This window comes from Drosophila yakuba, chromosome 2R (genome assembly GCF_016746365.2).
Source record: "Drosophila yakuba strain Tai18E2 chromosome 2R, Prin_Dyak_Tai18E2_2.1, whole genome shotgun sequence".
Classification (NCBI taxonomy): Eukaryota; Metazoa; Arthropoda; class Insecta; order Diptera; family Drosophilidae; genus Drosophila; species Drosophila yakuba.
The window spans coordinates 16,995,694-17,014,456 of NC_052528.2; the positions used below are offsets into that span (position 1 = coordinate 16,995,694).

General features: G+C 47.3%; 4 protein-coding genes across 6 annotated transcripts; 2 read left to right on the top strand and 2 right to left on the bottom strand.

The window, feature by feature from the left end:
• Nucleotides 1-357: 357 nt before the first annotated feature.
• LOC6530995 lies at nt 358-2,006 on the bottom strand. Of its 2 annotated transcripts, XM_039372147.1 has the most exons (3): nt 1,899-2,006; nt 1,600-1,787; nt 358-1,535 (listed from the first exon to the last, which is right to left on the bottom strand). In XM_039372147.1, exons 2-3 carry the CDS (start codon nt 1,710-1,712, stop codon nt 524-526), a joined length of 1,125 nt encoding a protein of 374 aa, XP_039228081.1. In that variant the 5' UTR covers nt 1,713-1,787; nt 1,899-2,006; the 3' UTR covers nt 358-523. The 2 variants fall into 2 exon arrangements, with proteins under 2 accessions (XP_039228081.1, XP_002091833.1); XM_002091797.4 differs by lacking the exon at nt 1,899-2,006 and having other exon boundaries at nt 1,600-1,883.
• Nucleotides 2,007-2,223: 217 nt separating this feature from the next.
• On the bottom strand, nt 2,224-6,936 carry LOC6530996 (E3 ubiquitin-protein ligase Topors). Its single transcript, XM_002091798.4, has 4 exons — nt 6,041-6,936; nt 5,501-5,961; nt 3,962-5,433; nt 2,224-3,726 (listed from the first exon to the last, which is right to left on the bottom strand). The coding sequence occupies exons 1-4, from the start codon at nt 6,437-6,439 to the stop codon at nt 2,852-2,854; spliced, it is 3,207 nt and encodes a 1,068-aa protein (XP_002091834.1). The 5' UTR covers nt 6,440-6,936; the 3' UTR covers nt 2,224-2,851.
• Nucleotides 6,937-7,254: 318 nt separating this feature from the next.
• Nucleotides 7,255-8,458, top strand: LOC6530997 (histone acetyltransferase KAT6B). Of its 2 annotated transcripts, none has more exons than XM_015197305.3 (3): nt 7,255-7,534; nt 7,593-7,953; nt 7,996-8,458. In XM_015197305.3, exons 1-3 carry the CDS (start codon nt 7,346-7,348, stop codon nt 8,178-8,180), a joined length of 735 nt encoding a protein of 244 aa, XP_015052791.1. In that variant the 5' UTR covers nt 7,255-7,345; the 3' UTR covers nt 8,181-8,458. The 2 variants fall into 2 exon arrangements, with proteins under 2 accessions (XP_015052791.1, XP_002091835.1); XM_002091799.4 differs by having other exon boundaries at nt 7,261-7,534; nt 8,008-8,458.
• Nucleotides 8,459-8,672: 214 nt separating this feature from the next.
• On the top strand, nt 8,673-10,412 carry LOC6530998. Its single transcript, XM_002091800.4, has 3 exons — nt 8,673-9,014; nt 9,080-9,674; nt 9,767-10,412. Exons 1-3 carry the CDS (start codon nt 8,802-8,804, stop codon nt 9,997-9,999), a joined length of 1,041 nt encoding a protein of 346 aa, XP_002091836.1. The 5' UTR covers nt 8,673-8,801; the 3' UTR covers nt 10,000-10,412.
• Nucleotides 10,413-18,763: the final 8,351 nt, after the last annotated feature.

Consider the following 18,763-nt stretch of genomic DNA (forward strand, 5'->3'; position numbering starts at 1 on the left):
ATATTTAACTCAATTTTCTGGACCTGAATTTGCTACCACAAGCAGCTGGGGCGCCTCCGCACCCACCAGGCCCATTGCCCCTTCCTCCAGCGAAAACCCTAAATCGGCCGCATTTTTCACTCAACATTTTTGCTTTTTTTTTTTGTTTTTTTTTTTATCTTAGCTCCCTCGTTTATGCGCAAAAGTGCGTGTAATTCAATTTTTCATGCGCCATGTGACAGGGGATGTGGATGTGGGGATGGTGTGGGGTTCTGCTGCTACCTTTTCAGGCGAAATTAAGACAAAGGGAAATATGCGCTAAAGGCATATTTGGCACGCAATTTTACATGGCCTTATGTCCTTATTGATGGGCCATCCTTTTTTCCAGTTATCGTTATCAATTTTTAATGCCCTTTAAACCCTTTTTGTGCTGTGTGTTTGTGTGTGTGATTCGAGAGGCCATTGACAAAGACCTCGACGCACTCGATTGTATTATACATGAGATGAAAATGTTGCAACAGGATATTGTAATTAGGGATCCCTCCTAGCGCTGGTTGGGCATCCGACGGCGGCGAGCACGTTGTGTGGACGCATTTCTTGGATGATTCGGCACGGCGGAGGAAGTGCCGATGGCAAGTGGTGGTGGTGGTGGTGGATTCATGACACCGGAGCCAGATCCATTTCCGTTGGGATGGCGCACCGCACGGTGGTTAATGGTGTTGCCATTGGCAAAGCGCAGCACTCGTCCGTTTGCCAGGATTAAATCGCTTCCTTGACCGCCGGCCCCTTGAGCGGCTCCTTCGAACATGCTGCGCTCGATGGCCACCTCGAGTTCCAGATCCTCGAGCGACGGAGCCATGCCAGCGGACGATGAGCCATGCTGATGCGCCAATTGCTGTCCCGACTGCTGGGATTGCTGAACAGCCTGCTGGGCTGGCTGGGCCACCGCCTGCGATGGCTGAGTCGCCGCTTGCTGGGCCTGGGATTGAGTTTGTGGATTCAGCTGACCCTGGTTAGATGCATTAGCCTGTGAGCTGGGGATAATTCGGGCTGTCACCACCTGCCCGTCCATCTTCATCAGGAATGGAGCGCTATAGCGCTCCACCAGCATATTATCTAGCTCGCCGTAATCCTCATTCTCCAGCGCCAGATCCGCCTCGAAGCCACCACAATCGTCGTAGTTGATGCGACGCGTAAAGTCCACAAAGTTGTGCAGTCTCGAGGACAAGAACTCACGATCCCTGGACAGCGACGAGGTACTGGGACCATTGTCAACCTCCAACAAGGCTCTGTACTGGGTGTTGCACTCGTAGGCCACCAGGTCGTCGTACGGCGAACGGGCAAAGTTGATCAGTTCGTGGATGAAGAGCTCCGTCTTGGCGCCGAAGAAGTGGATCATTGACTTTCGGAAATGCGTGCTGTCCAAGCTGAGACGAGGCAGCAGATTCTTGATGGTCTCGTACAAATAGAACACGTCCGCCTTCCTGTTCCTGATCAGCACCGATACATCGCGGTTCACCCACATCATGACCCTATGGACTTCGAAGGGATTGCGACTGTAAAAAAAAAGCCTGAAAGTTAAAAGTTTCTCCTTTTAATAATGGGGTGGCCCAAACTCACCGGAAGTATTGGGGTGACCAGCCGCGAAAGTCGCTCGTCTTGCGATCCGGCAGCGAATATAGCGAATTGGCGTAGACATAGATGCGCCATTGGACCATGTGCCGTGGCATCATTCTTCCTGCAGTTCGCGTACGTACAATAATGTCACAATAGGCAATTTGCAGAAAATCTAGAAACTTCGGACGTGACTGAAAATTCCTGGTATTGTCAGTCACAAATTGGATTTCATAGTTTCACCGCCTACTGTCGCTCACCAAATGACCAAATCCCAGCCACATATGCAACTTGATAGTATTTACCTTATAGAAACTAAACAATTGGATCGTTCTTTAAACAATTCAACACGCACAGTTCGAATTGAAAGTCAGCGAAAAAGTTATGCTTATTGCGCAGGCACAACGGAATTAAGGGCTCTGTTGCACGTTTCGATTAGAGGTGCATCTGCACGATGCGATATGTCAAGTGGGGAAAATATGGGACTGTTCAGACAGTGCGATAAATCAACCTGCTAATCGTAGATATTGGAAATAGAAAAAACTTTTAAATCAGGGAAACCTTTAAATTAAAACAAAAAGTTCCACCCAGAAAAGCTTTTAGAACGTTACAAATGATAAAAGAGCAATGTTTTACATTTAATCTTTACATTTATTATGTATTTGATTCGTATTACAGATATCCTTTGTTCATTGTATGTTGAGTACACTAAATTTCATAACTGGCCACGCCCACTTATGCAATAAACATTAACACCCTCGTCATACATTGATCAGCGCTAGTTCTACGATTTAAAAGCTACGACAGCAAAGTTAGTTGTCATCGTTTGTAGTTAGTTAGTTAATAGCTGCGGTTAACCTACGTGAATACATTTACAATCGATGTGGGGATAGGAAAGGATATGATCTTCAGAGGGATATCGAATGCGTATTTGGGGGTGGGCTACGTGTATGAGAGAACATTTAAATAATGTTGCAGTGGATGGGTGTGTAAACATAATAGATGTTATATATATATATATAGATAGATATTGGTGTTTAAATATGTACAACTTAAAATGGCAATCCTAGGCCTAGAATACATCTAGTTTGAGCTTACGCTAACTGGTTTTAGTTGCAGTTACTTACATAGCAATTACAATTACAAATATTATTATTTGGGTTTTCGGGGATTTCAGGAATCGGAACAAGACAAGACGGAAACCAGTTAAACATTCCCTTAAACTAGCTTAACTTAAATGAAAATCAAAGACTGTGGCTTATGCTAAATACGGCAGCAGCCCCAGATTCTCCTCTTCTTCATCGTGGTTATCGCTATCATCGTCCTCCTCTTCATCCTCCTCCTCCTCCTGCTCTTCTTCCTCCTCCGCAGCTTTCTCCTCTTCCTGGTCGTCTTCAACTTGCTCTTCATCCTCATCATCCTCCTCATCTTGTTCTTCGGTGGCAGTGGCTGTATCCTCGGCGGTTTCCAACTCTGCTTCTCCAACCACATCGATGGCGGCCTCCAGCGAGTAGCCATCCCGTTCATTGCTGGCCTCCGGATCCGCATCTGTATCGAAGTAAATATCCAAATTGACGTCATCCGCCGCCAAAGCTTGTGGGCTGCCGCACATGGTGTTCCGCAGCATGCCTATGGAATTCTCTGCCGAATTAGAATGCTCGTTGAAGAGTTCGATCTCCACGGGTTGCGTCAGAGTTGATAATTCGATTAGGGAGTTGGCTATGTCGTGCTCCTCCATCGCCGGATTGCCGCGCATTAGGGGATCGCTGCCGGAGTAACCTGCTGCGCCCCAGCCAAACGAATTTATGGGATCCGAACTCGATGTGGCCGTCGAACTGCTGGCCAAACTGGCGCTCTGACTGGACTGATTGCTGTGGCTGCAGCTTCGACGCCGCTTCGGTGCACTGCATCCCGGTTCGGTATCCTCCCTCGGCGCTGGAGTCGTCCCTGCATTGCGTGGCGCCGCCTGCTGATGCTCCTCGTCGGGCAATTGAAGCTCCAGTTTTAGTGGTTTCCTATCCTCCAGAGTAGCCTCCGCTTTGAGTGTCGCCCGCAAAGCACTGAGCTGCAGGTTTACAGTGCTATCATCATCGGAATCACTGCTGGAATTGTTGTTGTTCGCGTTGGGTGGACCTAGAGAACAAATTTGTATTATTAAAACACAATCATACAATCTTTTTGAAGTAAATATGTTAGAAATGTGATACCATTTGAGCTGATTGGATAATAAATGCTCTTTTAATGTTTTTAGAGATCATTCTCTAGTTGTTTCCGCTCAGATAGTGTGGTGAAATACACACGTACAACGTGGACGCATGATCCGGTCAGCATGCAGATAAGAAATGTCTAGTTTCCCAAAACCACTTACCAGACGACTCGCTGCTATCGCCACCTGATTCGTCATCGGACGAACTGGGGCTGTCACTGCTGCTTTCCGGTTGCTGCTGGGGCTTCTGTTGGCTCATCTGCTGCTGTTCCACGTGTCGCTGCAGCTCCAGCATGGCCTGCTGCTCGTTGTTCAGTTGGGGCTCTATGTTCTGGTCTTTGGGTTTCCGCTTACGAGATGTCCGTTTCCCTTTCGATGCTTTCTTAGCACGTTTTCTATTCGGCACCGGCTTGCGTGGTTTTTTCTTGGGTGGCTCGGAATTGGTGGTACTGCTGGCACTGCTGTCCTCATTGCTGCTGCTGCTGAAGTGGAAGGAGGAGCTGCTGCAACTGCTGTTGTTGCTGCTGCCACTGTCACTGCGTGCAGGCATGGAGGACCGCTGGCGTGATCTCTTCGCACGCGTAGAGCGCAGCGTGCGCAACTGATCGAGACGACGTGCCTCCGCCATGACCAGCTTCCAGTTCTTGCCTCTGTTGGCCGCTGCGCCACTTGTGCTGGGGCCCATAAACAGGCCCTGATCCCTGGCGGCCGGATCCACCGGCGATTGTGTCGCCCGGTCGTCGTCATTTGCTGCCGGCGCAGCTTCGTTCTGCTCATTTACGAACACCACATCGGAGTCACTATTTGAGTCGAGGCTCACCTGCTCGGGTGTGCGCAGGTGTGGTGGCTTCAGCTCCAGCACAAAGACGCACTCATCCTCGTCGCCGGAACTGCTGCTGCTCTGCAGTTCGATGTGCGCACTCACTGGAAGAGTAGCGCCTGCGTGCCTCCTGCTGGCATTGTTGCCATCATTGATGGCCGCCACCTCTGCATTTGCAGCCGCATCGCCATCGTCAATCTCGATGACCTCTGCCTCCTCGCTGGCAACCGCCGCTGGCCGTCTCATGCTCAGGTTGATGGCCACCGTTTGGGAGCCCACATTGGAAGTGGTTGTACGGCGTATCGAGATGCCCGGCAGCTCACTGCCATCACTGGCCATTGTCACGCTGAAGGAATGTGTGGCACCCGGATTAGTCACAATCACACTGGTCGACGGGCGCACCCTTGGGGGACTCCAATCGGCGGAGAAGTCAGCGTTTACGGCATCCGCATCGCTATCGCCGACCTCCAAATGCAGATCATCACCGTTTGAGGACTGTGTCTCCACCATGTCTAACAGATCCACCTCCACCTCCTCGGCCACACGTGCCGAATACTGAACCACATGGTCGTAGCCGATCATGTCGAACGGGGAGCGGGCAAAGTTAAATAGTTCGTGGATGAAGTGACTGGTGCGGTCGCCGAGGAACGGCGACAGTCGGCGACGGAATGTGGGACCTAGTATGTTGGTCATGGGCAGGATGTCGTTCATCAGCGTCATCACAGTGTTTACGCTATGTGCGGCATTCCTCAGCAGGCACATAATGTCGCGATGTATCCAAGGCATCAGGCGATGCATCTGGGCGGGATTGTTTCTATAACCAAAGATCAGAAATCGAAATCAGTATGGCTAAGTATGCAGTAGTGGGTATACAAACGGACCTGTAAAAACGGGCGCTCCACTCTCGAAAGTGTCCCGTCAAGCTGTCGCTAACGGGCAGAGCATACAGCTTCCTATCGTACACGTAGCGCCGCCAGAGCTGGCTCAACGAGCCGGACGTGGCTGCATCCTGGTCGTGCCGGTAGTAATTCATCAGCTCCACGCGATACGGCTCGAAGCGGCTGTACGAGTGCCTGCCAGCTGCTACTTCTGCAGCTGGAAGCACCTCTTCACCAGCAGCTCCAGCGGCAATGCCCGCCTCTATGTCGTTGGTCATGACGGCCTGGTTCTGCACCAGCGGCATGTACCTGGGACGCCTCACTATGTGGTAACGTAGGGAGGGATGTTCCGTTGGAACCGGCGATGAGGCCTGCACCGGATAGCGATCGTAGTCGTCCAGGGTGCGGACATTGTGTATGATGGTCCTGAAGGGCTGCTTGCACAGTGGACACTCGGGCTTTATCTGGAATGGAGAGTAATTAGATTAGGATTAGGATTTGGATAATTGTTTACATGCTTGCTCTGGCCAGCGGACTACTCACCTTGCTCCACTCGCACAGGCACCTGAAGCAGAACTGGTGCATGCACGAGTCCGTGAAGCACTTCCTCTTGCAGCGGGACAAGCAGATGGCGCAATTGGGCGGCGGCGAGGAGCGCTCAGCTGTTCCGTTCTCCTCCGTGGCGGATGCACTGGTGCCCGGCTCACCGGTGGCGTTAGTATTATCCGGACCTGCGGCTCCAGAGGCCTCCTCGGCCTCGTTGTCGCCCGACTCACTGCCGCTCTCGGTGAGATCGGCGAACTTCATGGCCGCAGCCGGAAGTGTACGGGTTCCGACATTGGATCCTTCCGATCCCGGCTCCACAATCACCGATGCGCCCACCTCATCCGCTATCGAATCGGGCACGTTGCCGGCATTGCCTCCGGAATTCTCCTCCGCCATTCGGGCGACTATATAGCGGCTATGTGGGCTGTAAAATCGGCCGGAAAATGGGCGAGAATTTCCTCGGAGTTTTGTGTCTACTCTGCCCTCCTCACTCTCTCTCTCTGCTCCTCTCGCCCTCTCTCGCTCGCTCTCGCTGGCACGCTACTCTATCATCTGGTTCGCAATTCGGGTCTCATGCGTCGTTTTCCAACGGCCTTTTATGGGCCAGTGGCCACATTATCCGTATTCCCTTGCGGTCTATTTGGTGGTCAGTGGTCTGCCCCGTGATATAGCACTATTTTCAGGCCAGAATTCGCACTATATCGCTGCTATTTAGACACCTGAAAATGCAGGAAACCCGACTTTTTTGTCCAGTATGGTAAGACCGTTCTTCGCGTATCGCAAAATGCTGCAGACCACGGAGGCTGAAATACTTTTGAATTACTTTTCAATAAAATTAAGAATTGAAAATGTTTTGAAAATATATTGTCAGTATATGGTATGTGCTGTTCTACTTCCGGGACTTTATTTAAATGGCAGGGTTTTTATCTCCGCTACAAAAGTGACATAATATTCAAATTGAACAGTAAACTAGACCCCTTTCTTTAACAGAGATAAAGTTTTACAATATTCAGAGTTACACGTATTTTAGGATCTTATTATACGTAGATCTTTTTCACAATTTTGTGAAATAGCCATGTTTTCTACGGAGTTTAATTAAAAAGTCTAGTAACTTCTTTGTAAAAGTAGGAAAACCAAACATTTATTTTGATATTTTTTGAATAGTTTGGTATATGATGTTTTGGTATTTCGTGTGATGAGCCTGAACTGTTTGTGTTATCGATAGCTCCTGCTTTATTGCCTTTTTGTGGCGTCTGTTTCAATTTGTTTGTTTTCAATTGTTGGCCAAAATTTTGCTGCAAAATGAATAGACGCAACAAGCGAACATCGTATTACCAATACGAAGTATACCTGGACTTCATGGAGGACAATCCCCTGATGTCGCTCAACAAACTGAGTCGCACCCAGGACGGTAAAAAGTGGAAGGAGCTCAGCGATCTGCTTAACAAGTGTCCCACGGGTCCGACTATGTCACCTGAGGAATGGCGAAAGGTATGTTCTATTCGCAATTAGATGGAGTGTTTAAGCAGACAGTATGCCACACTTATAGCGCCTCAACGACTGGAAGAACAGCACACGCTCCAAGTACCGACGCAGCATCAATACGGATGACAAGAACAGTGCCATGACTCCTCTGGAGAACAGAGCTCTGTTGATTTTCTCCTCAGAGGCAAATGGTCGCGAGGTATCAACACACCCGGGCCATCAGGAACTGGCGGAAGAGTCTCTGGAGCACGAGGAGCAGGATGATGAGGAGCCCGATGAGTTCGAGGAGCTGGAGGAGGAGGAGGAGGAGCCGTACCAGGAGTTTGTAGCAGAGCCTCACGAGCAAAGCAACCCAACGGTGATCAATGGTCATAGTGCCGCGAAAAGGCTTAGGCTTGATGGCGCCAGTGAGATCATCTACGAAGGTGAGTAGTATATATATTTATATATATCTTATAAATAGTTAGCCTTTCTTTCAGTCACAAATATAACATCGCAAGAATCCGCCGCAAAAGAACCGTCTTTCATCTATGGCAAAAAAATCGAGGAGCAGCTGAAACGCATTTCGGACATACACGAGGCCTCACTGCACTTCAAGATAGCCCGCTTCAAGTACAACAATCCCGGATTCGAATACGTTCCGGAATTATAGCCCAGTTCAATCTGCTAGCCATGGAGCACATGGAGCACTACAAAATGTGAGCTCAGAGGGACCTGTTAATTCCGCCACGAACTAAAAGTCGAGAAACTTTCAATGTGTAGTACAGTACGCATTCGTTGAAAGTGCAACAAACTAATTCTTGAGTAGTGTGTACGTTATACCAATTATTCGTTCTTAAGGCTGTTGTTATGCATATCGTTCGACGAAATACTTTTCGCACATATTTTTTGAAATGTATTATGAAACCGCTAATAAATATTGTGACGAATTATTGTTTCTCCTTAGAAAAAGTAAATACGTTCACAGGCATATGTTTAAATACAAAAATAATACAGAAAAGTTATGTTTTTATTCTTTGGGTAATTTATTTACATTTTTGCACATCTAGCTAAAACTATCGCGTGCATTATCCCTTCCCGCCAAATGCGCACCACTGGCGCGCTGAATACAACCCTGCGCTGACAGCATCAAAATTCAACTAGAAAATCCCAAACGCCTGTAATTGTTTGTGAACACTTTGCATCGCTTGGTGGCGTCGATTTGCATTTGAAGGCTTTTGCCAGCGATTTTAACACGGCATCGAGTACACAGGCACAAAACAAGGATACCCGGATGAACGGCAAGATGGACCGCCGCAAGAAACGCACCTCCTCGGAGCAGTACCAAATGTACATCGACATGATGGAGAGCGACCCAATTTTCGCCACCGGACGAGTGCCGCGCGATTATGACCTGAACTACTTGACCAAAAAGTGGAAGGAGCTCTCCGACCGGCTAAACAAGTGCAGCTCCGGACCCACACTGACGCCGGAGGAGTGGCGCAAGGTAAGACAATCACCACATACCCGAAATGTTTTGCTCTAATCCCGAATTTGCTCCTTCGAATACAGCGCCTAAATGACTGGAAGAACACCACTCGCTGCAAGTACAGACGCAGTCTTTTGTCCACGGAAAAGGACATCTCGATGACCTCCGTGGAGACGCGCGCGTTGGATCTCTTTGGCAAGGTGCCCACCACCGGCGGCGAATCGATGCTCAATTTGAAGTCCGAAAAGGATGAGCACGACGACGAGATGGAGGAATTGGGGCAGCGTACTTCGGCTGCATTTCAAAAGGAACTGCAGGCCGCCGTGGAGGAGGCCATCAACGATGAGGTGGACGAAGAGGAGATGGTGGAGGAGCATGTCGATCACGAGGACATGCTGGAGGAGAATCTGGCGGAGGCCGGCATCACCGCGTCCACAACGGCGGTCAATACGGGCGGTGGCACGTATCGCACCATTGTCGTGGACAACACATCCTTTGAGCACGTCGAGGAGGAACCCCAAACGGTGCAACCGCACGCCGTGGAGTATGTCACATCCCGCAGGCCCGCTGCCGCCGTCATCAATCCGGGAACGGCCTCCTCCGGGAATAAGCTTATCAACGGCGAGCTGCCCGTCAAGCGGATGCGCACACAGCCCAGGGAGCAAATCATCTACGAAGGTAACTTCTTCCGTTTGGAGTAACATTATAAATATCCCACTTGCTTGAGAAGACCTAATTGATTAATCATTGTGTATTTTTCCATGTTTCAGTTAAAAATGCGCCGCGTTGCATTTCGAACATGCAGGCCGTGCCGCCGCTGCACAGTACAAAGCTGGAGCGGGAACCCAGCTCGCTGACGAGCGCGCTGAGCAGCAGCGATGCCCAGCAGATCGCGCACCAGCTGAAGCGACTGGCCGACATTAAATATGAGACACTGCAGTTTGAGATTGCGCGCTTCAAGTTCAACAACCCGGGCTTCCAGTACGATCCGCCGTCCTTATAGTGTACCAAGCAGCAGGGCGAGATCAGTCGGTCTAAGCAATCAGCAAAAACTCCAGCACCAGCAGAAGCAACGGCGAAAGGATCAGCATTAGCAAAAGCAATGGAACGAGCCAAGTCGGCTCGAATTGTATAGGTCTTTAACGACGAGCTCATCGAAATTCAAACGTTTTCTAGCTCTCGCAGTCGTGCGCTCCGCCGGAACACAAAATCGTAACTTATAGTAGCCAGATTAGTTTAAAATTGACATAGAATTCTATTGTGTAAACAGTTATTTTCAACTTTTCAAGCACTTCACCTACGATATCCATATGAATAGGACTTAAATTGTAATATCTAAAGTAAATACAATTGGACAAGTAATTTTAACGCGTTGTATGTAAATGTAAAGAATAAAGTTTACCAATGATAAATATGCGCCGCACAGACGTGCTCCACCTTTTGCCTGTTGTTGCATTTTTAGGCTTATTTATGACGCCGTGGACGCCAGAATCGAAGCCAACACGAAAAGTCCATTAATCAAAGCTAGCGAGATGGCGTCGACAACGCATATATGCATTGTGCTACGGCTTCGCTTTGGCTTTGGCTTTGGCTGTGGCTGTGGCTTTTAGTTTGGGTCATTTTAACCTGACCGCCAACTAGTGGGCGCACTTTGTAACTGTCAGCAGCGCCTGGAGGCTCCGATGCGAAAGAAATCACTTGTGGCTGTTATAGTCTTCCGATGCTGATGCAACAAGTGCCGATCCAAAGTCCTCGTCTGCGCCTCCTCCTTCTACTCCTTCGCCTACTCCTCCTCCTCATCCGCTTGGATAACTGCAATGGGCAATAGATCATTTGCAGGCCGTGCGCTGCGAATCATAAATTACCGAAGACCAAGGTGGAGCGGTTTGGGGCACAGACCTCCGCCATGGGACGACGCACGGCGTTCCGTTAGGAATCGTTGGCATCGCGTTGATAACTGCACAACACGTCGTATGCTTAATCTGTTCTCTTTGTAAGAGTGCACTGAACAAATTGAACTGGAAGTCGACTAACTGCAACTCTTAACTATTAACTCTTAAGGATATTATTTGATGTTTCAGGGGTCAGAATTCCGTGTTAGTCATAGATTTCTCTGAGTGCATCCCTTCTGCAATGTGGTGTCGCGCGTGTGGGTGCCGCTCGCTCTTTGATGAAAAGCCCGCTGGCAAAGCTGATTAACCCGCACACACACACACACACACACACTTCGGCGGGAAATGAGTGTCTGGGACCCAGATGTCTTCTTCTCACATGGCCATGAAATGGAGGCTTCAACTGGGACTGCGACTGCGAGTGGAACCAAGTTTGAGGAACTGATGTGATGGGTCGTCGCTCAGAGTGCATGCCCAGTCCATTAAGCAGTTCGTGTTGCACTCGTTTCGCTCTGCCATCCACGGCTATATGAGTCCATGGATTTTTGGACTGGATATGGGTATTGGCTTGGGTATGGGTATGGGCATGGGTATGGGTCTGAGTACGGGCTCAGGGTCTAGGCTTAAAATTGGGTTTGGGCTTGGGCCAGGGCCAGGGCACACATGACGGCCAGCGTGCAGAATTGACCCCATGGGCGGCAGCTATAAAAATCCAGCAAAAGAAACTGCACAAACTAAAAGCCGAGCAGAATGTGAGATTCTGGGATACGTATACGAAATACCCTTCGAATGAAGTAAACCTTTTATAAATGAAACAGGCCACATAAATAGGTACTAAAGTATCTACTATAATATTTAATTACTTTTAGCAGCATGAAGGTATATACTCGATATTATTAACACCCCATGAAGGATATTAAAACTGCCAGTTTGGGTAGCCGAAAGCCCCAATGTGTCCATGCATATTGATGAATGAATACGTCTGGTCATGTTTTTAGAATGACTAACTCGCAACTGACAAAACAACGCCGAACTACTAAACTTTGCCATCCTGCATTTGGGCATTTTTTCGAAACAAAGGCAGGAAATAATCTGAGCAGAATGTTGGCCACCTTCAAATTGAAGTTTTAAAGTTGATGGCAGCAAAAAAAGCTGCTGAATGGGATTATGGAAAAAGTTGGCTGGCTGTGATAAAAACACCAAACAGCTTTAAGGATCAAGGCATAAAACAGAGAGGGTCGACTTTATACACATTAAGACATTTGTAATTTAATTTATTTATTAATAGAAATATAATGGCCTATAAATATTTCGAATTCATATGAGTGTTTCTCAATTTTGTCATTACTGGTGACACTTTACGTCTTTTATTGCCACCACAATCATGTGGATACGTGGTGGTACGAGTGTGGCATTAGGTAAAGGCCACTATCATGGTCAAGGCACATATGCATGCTGGGAACCGCCAACTGGCACTGGCAAACTGGCAACTTGCAACAGGCCACTTGCAACCTTTCGACCATTATTCTGGCGCAAAAGTGCAAAGCGTTTTTATGCCGGCGATTATTACGCTTGATCCTGAAGCACCGAAGGGTCAATTGATGTTTGCGATGACGCTGAATTGTGTTGATGTTGCTGCCACAGCAACATGCAACATGCAACACCAATGCGGTCGTTTGCCCGCAATTTGCCTTGGAATTTTAAGCATAGGCGAATATCTGCCATTTCTTTTATTTTATATACATTTTTTTCCTCTGTCTTATGCATTTTTTTTTGCATTTGTTGCTGTTGCTGCTGCCGAAAATTGCAATTTCTTGGCTGGCAGCGATGAAGCATCATCAGCAGCAATATGCGCCTTGCGCCGAACCCACTTGATATATCACTAGGCACAGATAATGCCCCGCAGCCAAATCAGACCATCATCAAAGCCGGCTTACGATATAGAAATTATTTATAGGCCATGTTGCGGAGCCGAACTGAAGGCGGTGTCAGCAATCGTAAATCTAAAGATCCTTTTCTTAAAAGCTTAATTCCGAACAATTATTGTACGCCGACCGGGATCTCTTCCTCATCTCAACTGTGATGGCTTCCAGTTCCAGTCCTAGTCCCAGTCGCAGTCAAAGTCGCAGTCAAAGTCCCTGGCATGTTGCTGCTGTTGCTGCTGTCCAGCATCTAATTATATTAGCATGATCTATGCCATTACGCGCACACACATCCATATGCGGCAATTAGTGCGCTGGACGGCGAACAAGTACAACTATCGGCTAAACAATATGGCCAGCGGGCGTTTATAGCCAACGACAGGCCATTATTGACGCCACTCGATGGACTGGCCATCATCGATTGCTGCGGTTGCTCCATGTTGCTGCTGCTGTTGATGCTGCATCTACTGCTGCTGCTGAATGCAAATTGTCGGCCGCCTAAACGCTTGGCAAAAGTCAAAGGGGGGGAGGGTTTGGTGGTGATGGCTTGTCCAAACTAAGCTGGAAAAAATATGAAGCGCTGAAATGGCGCCCTCTCTGCCGAAAGTCATAAACACGCACTAATTGCAGCCGTGATTTGTTGCACACTGCATTAATGGCGCTCACAGGACCCGCGCAGCAAAACAGCAGCAGCAACAGTAGCTGCAGCAGCAGCAACGACTCAAATCGATGCCTAATTGCCCATAAATGGCAGTTTTCGTTGGCGACATCAAAGCGTAAAGCTTTCAGCATTTTCAGCCCAACTGGCCTCGCTCCGATTTATAAACAAAATTTAACAACCAAACCGCGATTTAGGGCATTAAAAGTGATGTAGTTGCCGCTGTTGGCATGATGTTGCTACTGCAATTAGGCGCCACTCCGCCAGGTGGGGTGGTCCGCCATGTCGCCAGTGTGGCGATCGGATCGAATGGATCGAAACCGTCGATATACAAATCGATTGCTTGATCTCTCACTTGCAGCGGCAATGGGCAACGTGCAACATGCAGCAGCAGGAATCAGCAATCGCAACATGAAAAGTTGCTCGCGTGGTCAGCGCCAATTACTTAGAGCATATCAATTATATTACGGCAATGCATTGTAAAATAAATGCCCAGAATGATAGCTAGTTGCAGTTTCTGCTGATTCTGCATCTTGCTGCTGCTGCTGCGTGTTGCTGCTGCTGCTGCAGTTGCTGCTGATGCTGCTGCTGATTGTAATTGAACTGCGCGTATTGCGAAATTATTATTTTGTGCATTTGCAATTGCAAGTGCCTACTGGCTGGGGCACTGCACAACCTCAACCTTCCATCCTGCGTGTCTGTTCATATGTTTTCATTACTTTTGCCCATTATGCGTGTACGTGACGCACAATTTGAAATTGCCAGGAGTTGCAAGTCGGGGAGTTGGCGAGAGTTGGGGAGCAGGAGCCAAAAGGCAGCATGGTTGAATGGCTGAAAGGGAGGGCTTATAAGCCGGATACCCGGCGTCCAAATGCACACAATCCCAGCCAGCATTGACTCCAGCAACTCCTCCTCCAATCCATTCCAGCGTGGATCGTCGTCTGTTTGTGGCTTTTGTTTGCTGTTCAAGTTTACAATTTTAATGCACTGCCACTTGACTGTTGACAGTGGTGCGTTCATGTTGCTGTTGCTATTGCAAGTGTTGCTGCTGCCGCTGTTGTTGTTGCTGCTACTGCTGTTGCTATTGCTGCTGCAAGTGTTGCTGCTTCTGCTGCGGTGTGCGCCAGTGTGTGTTGGATTATTGATTTTATGCCCTGTACGTGAACGCAACCTTGCCGCACTCACTGGTGTTGCTGCTGCTGCCTGTGTTGCTGCAGCATTTAGCTCTCATTTTGCAGCGAAATGAAATGCATGTTTATGTTTCCGTTTCTGTTGAAGCCATCATATGCTGATTCATGGTGTCGAGGGGGAGCTTTATTATTCTTTTTCGGAACCAAGGTTAGCTAAATATGTGGAAAAGTGGGAGCTGGGCTCTTTTAGGCAGCGAAACCTGATGACACACACTTTTTGAATATTTGTATTAAGCCGTTTTCTTCAGAAATCGATAAGTAGAAAATTTTATGCACGTTATAAAATCATTCATTATTCTGCACATTTGGTTACCAGTTAAGTACAAATATTTAGTAGTTCCAAGTCAAGTTCAAATATTAATTGGTTTCAATTTTAATTTTAATTACTTTGCATTTTGTTTCGAAGCTGTCTTAAGTAACTACATCAAGCATAGATTTCTCTTTGTAACCATTCCAGCCTCACCTATTTTGCTCGATTGGCTTGCTCTCATGACAAACCATTTGGCAAGCCAACCTTTGGGCCACCTAGATCTGGGTGACCCAGCCCCATTAAGGGCAACTGCGCTGCCAATCGGGGCCATAAGGGGCCAGAAATGGATTCCCGCACTGACATCGTTAGGGCGCAACAATTGCTGCAATTGCTGAATATGATTGAAGTACTTTCGGAGGTAACGAGGCAGCGGCGACGAACATGGCCTCCATATCAAGCTGGCATCAAACAATTTCAAATGGATCGAATGAGAAATCGACGGAGCTGGCCAATTGAAGCTGCAGTGCTGCAGTTGCTCATGTTGCTGGTGCTGCTGTTGCTGCTGCTGCTGATGTGGCTGCTTTGTATGCATGCAATGAACGTGATCGGTTGCAATTTCAGCGAGTGGAGAACAAAGTGGCCAAACCGAGAGGATCGATGCCGATCGGAGCGACAATGTTGCAGACGCACAGGACGTGGCTCCGATGTTGCTGCCACATTTCACTTGGTCCCGATGATTGAAATTCTAAGGCCAGTGTCGGCATCTGGTATACTGCATCCGAAACTGACTCCCAGACGAAGTCGCAGTCCAAAGTCGTCCGCAGCTGACCTTTTCGCATGAGAATCATCGAGTCATCGAATCATCGACGGCACCCGGTGATGGATGCACTGCCACAGCCAAGTTGATCTGCGCCCAAAGGAGCGTGGCACGGGGTATGGGGCAGCAATGTCAGCCAAAGCTGTCAGTACGTGCAACTCGTCTTGGGCAATTTAGGTGCGAGGAAAGTTGGTTTCCTTTCCCAAACGACGATTTTTCCGGGCCTAGATGCGATAGTACTATGAAAATTTACTGCATAATTAAATAATAGCTAAACGGAATTGATAGTATTTAACTGTTAATTAAACTTCAACTATTTATTTATTATTTATTTTAGCATTTTTAAGGAATATACCTTTCAGACAATTTCTTTTATCTTTAAAATTCGATGTATTTTTTATTCCATTTTAAATGGGTAAATTGCCGGAAGAGAACTTCCATCGCCACAACTTATTTAAACCATGTTCCCAACTATTTAATGTGCAATTTTCGCTGCTTACATAAGCAGAGTTCACTGTACGCACCACGCGACGGATAATTGCGCTCACCCATCGAGGAAGGGGAAAAAATAAGAAAAGTAAAGAAAAACCAGGCTGGCAGGGAAACTTCTTGGATTCGTCAATGTTGTCGTTGTTGTCGTTGCATTCCGTCGTGGAATTTCACAGCGGAGCATGGAAATTTGTTCGATGGCTTGTCTTTCAACCAACTCCCTTCCCCACCCCTTCCCCCTCAACTGCGCTTCACCATTTTTGTGTTTGTTTGATTTCGATTTGATTTGATTTCCAGACAGAGCAGTTCTATCACACTGCACAAAAATTTACATCAAGCCAGTTCCTTTTACTTAAAAAAAAGCATACTGATGCTTATGCAAAATGCCATATCGCACATAGAATACTAAAATATTTCATTTTGTACAGTAAAGTATTGATTTTATAAATATATTTATATATTTCCCATTATGTTTCTATAAATATAAATATTAACCCACGTTAAACACGTATCTAACTCCGAAATGATATTGCTCTTTAAGTAACTTTCAGAAGCTTTAAGTATACACACCATATGAACTTATAACTCGTTCTTTTCGCTCAGTGTATATCTTCAGCTTCTGCACACCTCAACCCCCCCCGGCTGCCGACCGACCAGGCCTATTCAAATGGGCTCTCTCACAGTTCCTTGACCTTTCTCCGTGTGACGCAGTCGCCGTTCGCAATTGTAACTGCACATGCGCGCGCCTTGCTCCTCCTGCCCTGCCCCGCCCCCTTTTCCACCGCCCCCAATTGGCCGTTTGGCAATTTTGCAACTTTGGCGCGACTCCTTCTGCCCCCCAGTTGTTGTTCTTGCGGGAAATGCGATTGACGGTAATTGGTTGACGTTTGTCTTATTTAAATTTGTTTTCTTTGGGATTTTTCAACGTCGCTGCTGCTGCTGCTGATTCTGATTCTTCTGCTGTTGCTGTTGCTGCTGCTGCTGCTGATTCTACTGCAGCTACTCCCGCCTGATTCTTGCACGCTCCCATGATCTGATACCCTGTAAAATGTCGATCGTGTATAAGCGAATAAAACCAAAACGAGCTTATACGCAAATTTTTTAGCAGCACTTCCAATGCTTTTTTTGTTCTATCTAAAATTTTATAGTTTCAATTAAGGGTTAATATAATATATACAAGAGATATTATTAGAGATATATATTTTATTTAATATTTTCTTGAACATCAAAAGTATTCAACACCTTAGGCTTACTTTGCATTTTTGTACAGGTCATCTTGAAGACGGTTTCTTTACAGAACTCCTAGTTTCATTTCTGGTTTCCTTTATGGACTTTTCTCAAGCTGTTGCATCCCCAAGCTCCCCACACCCCCTCCCCCCCTCGTTCCTTTCCACTTGGTTCTGTGGCGCGCGGCGTGCAACTTTAATTGAAATGAAATGAGTTTCGTCGATTTGTGTTCTAGGAATTTGTTTTTGATTGTTTTCTTGTAAATTTGAATGATTATCGAGCCAGTTGTTGCAGCCGTTGTTGCAGTTGCAGTTGCAGCATTTGTTGCAGCAGTTGCGCAATTGCTGCAGACGAGTTGGAAAAAAAAATGAAGGAAAACAAAATAAACAAGCCGACGAGCGGAGCGTAATTGCAGATCACATGGATCAAAGACCCTAGGTCTTTATAAATCTACGACTTTGCAATGAGAGTTGGCAAGGGAAGTTTGCATTTTTCAGCTCCTCCTCCTTTTTTTCCCAGCTCTTAACTCTTTCTTCTTCCTATATTTTTTTCCCCTGATCGATAGCCGGGTAATTGAGCTGCGAGAACTTTTAATTGTGTGCTTGTGTCGCGGAAGCGTTTTCGAACTGGGCCAGAATTTCCAAAGCTAAAGCCAAAGCCAATTTGTTACCGCTATATCGCTTCACGTATCGCTTCCATCGCGATAAAACTGCGGCTCTAAACGCAGCCACTTCCTCAAGTAAATACTGCAACACGGGCAAAAAGTTCTGGCGGCTGTATTAATCCCACTTCTACTGAATTTAGCTACTTAATATATCCGGTGACTACTACTAAAATAGCTAATATTGGATATTGGATTTATTAATCTCTTTAAATTCCATGTGACCAGTTTAGGTAGCCTGCAGCCAAAATACTATAATTTCCATGAAGCTCTATTGTCTCTCACTAATTTGACTTTAAAACGGAATAAACTTCAAGGCAGCATAGAACATTTGTATGATATGTTAAGGTTATTAAAAGCATTTCTTTCTCTGCATTGCCATAAGAACCGCGGGAAAACCATGCAAACGACCGAGATTGAAACCGAAACTGATGCGTAGTTTAGGGCGATTTACACACAGTTTAAACAGACATCCCGATACAAATCGCCAGTTCTTCGGAGGGGGTGGATCGTCGGTGAGGGGGAGTGGTGGGGCAGGTGGGGATGGCAGATGGAGCAGCTGCAGGTCCAGTCTTCCTGGTGCCATAACTGTAGCAAATGGCCAGGCAACATGCAGGTCCCCCGACTTAGCCCCAATCTCGGTTCTTAGTTCCCGACCCGC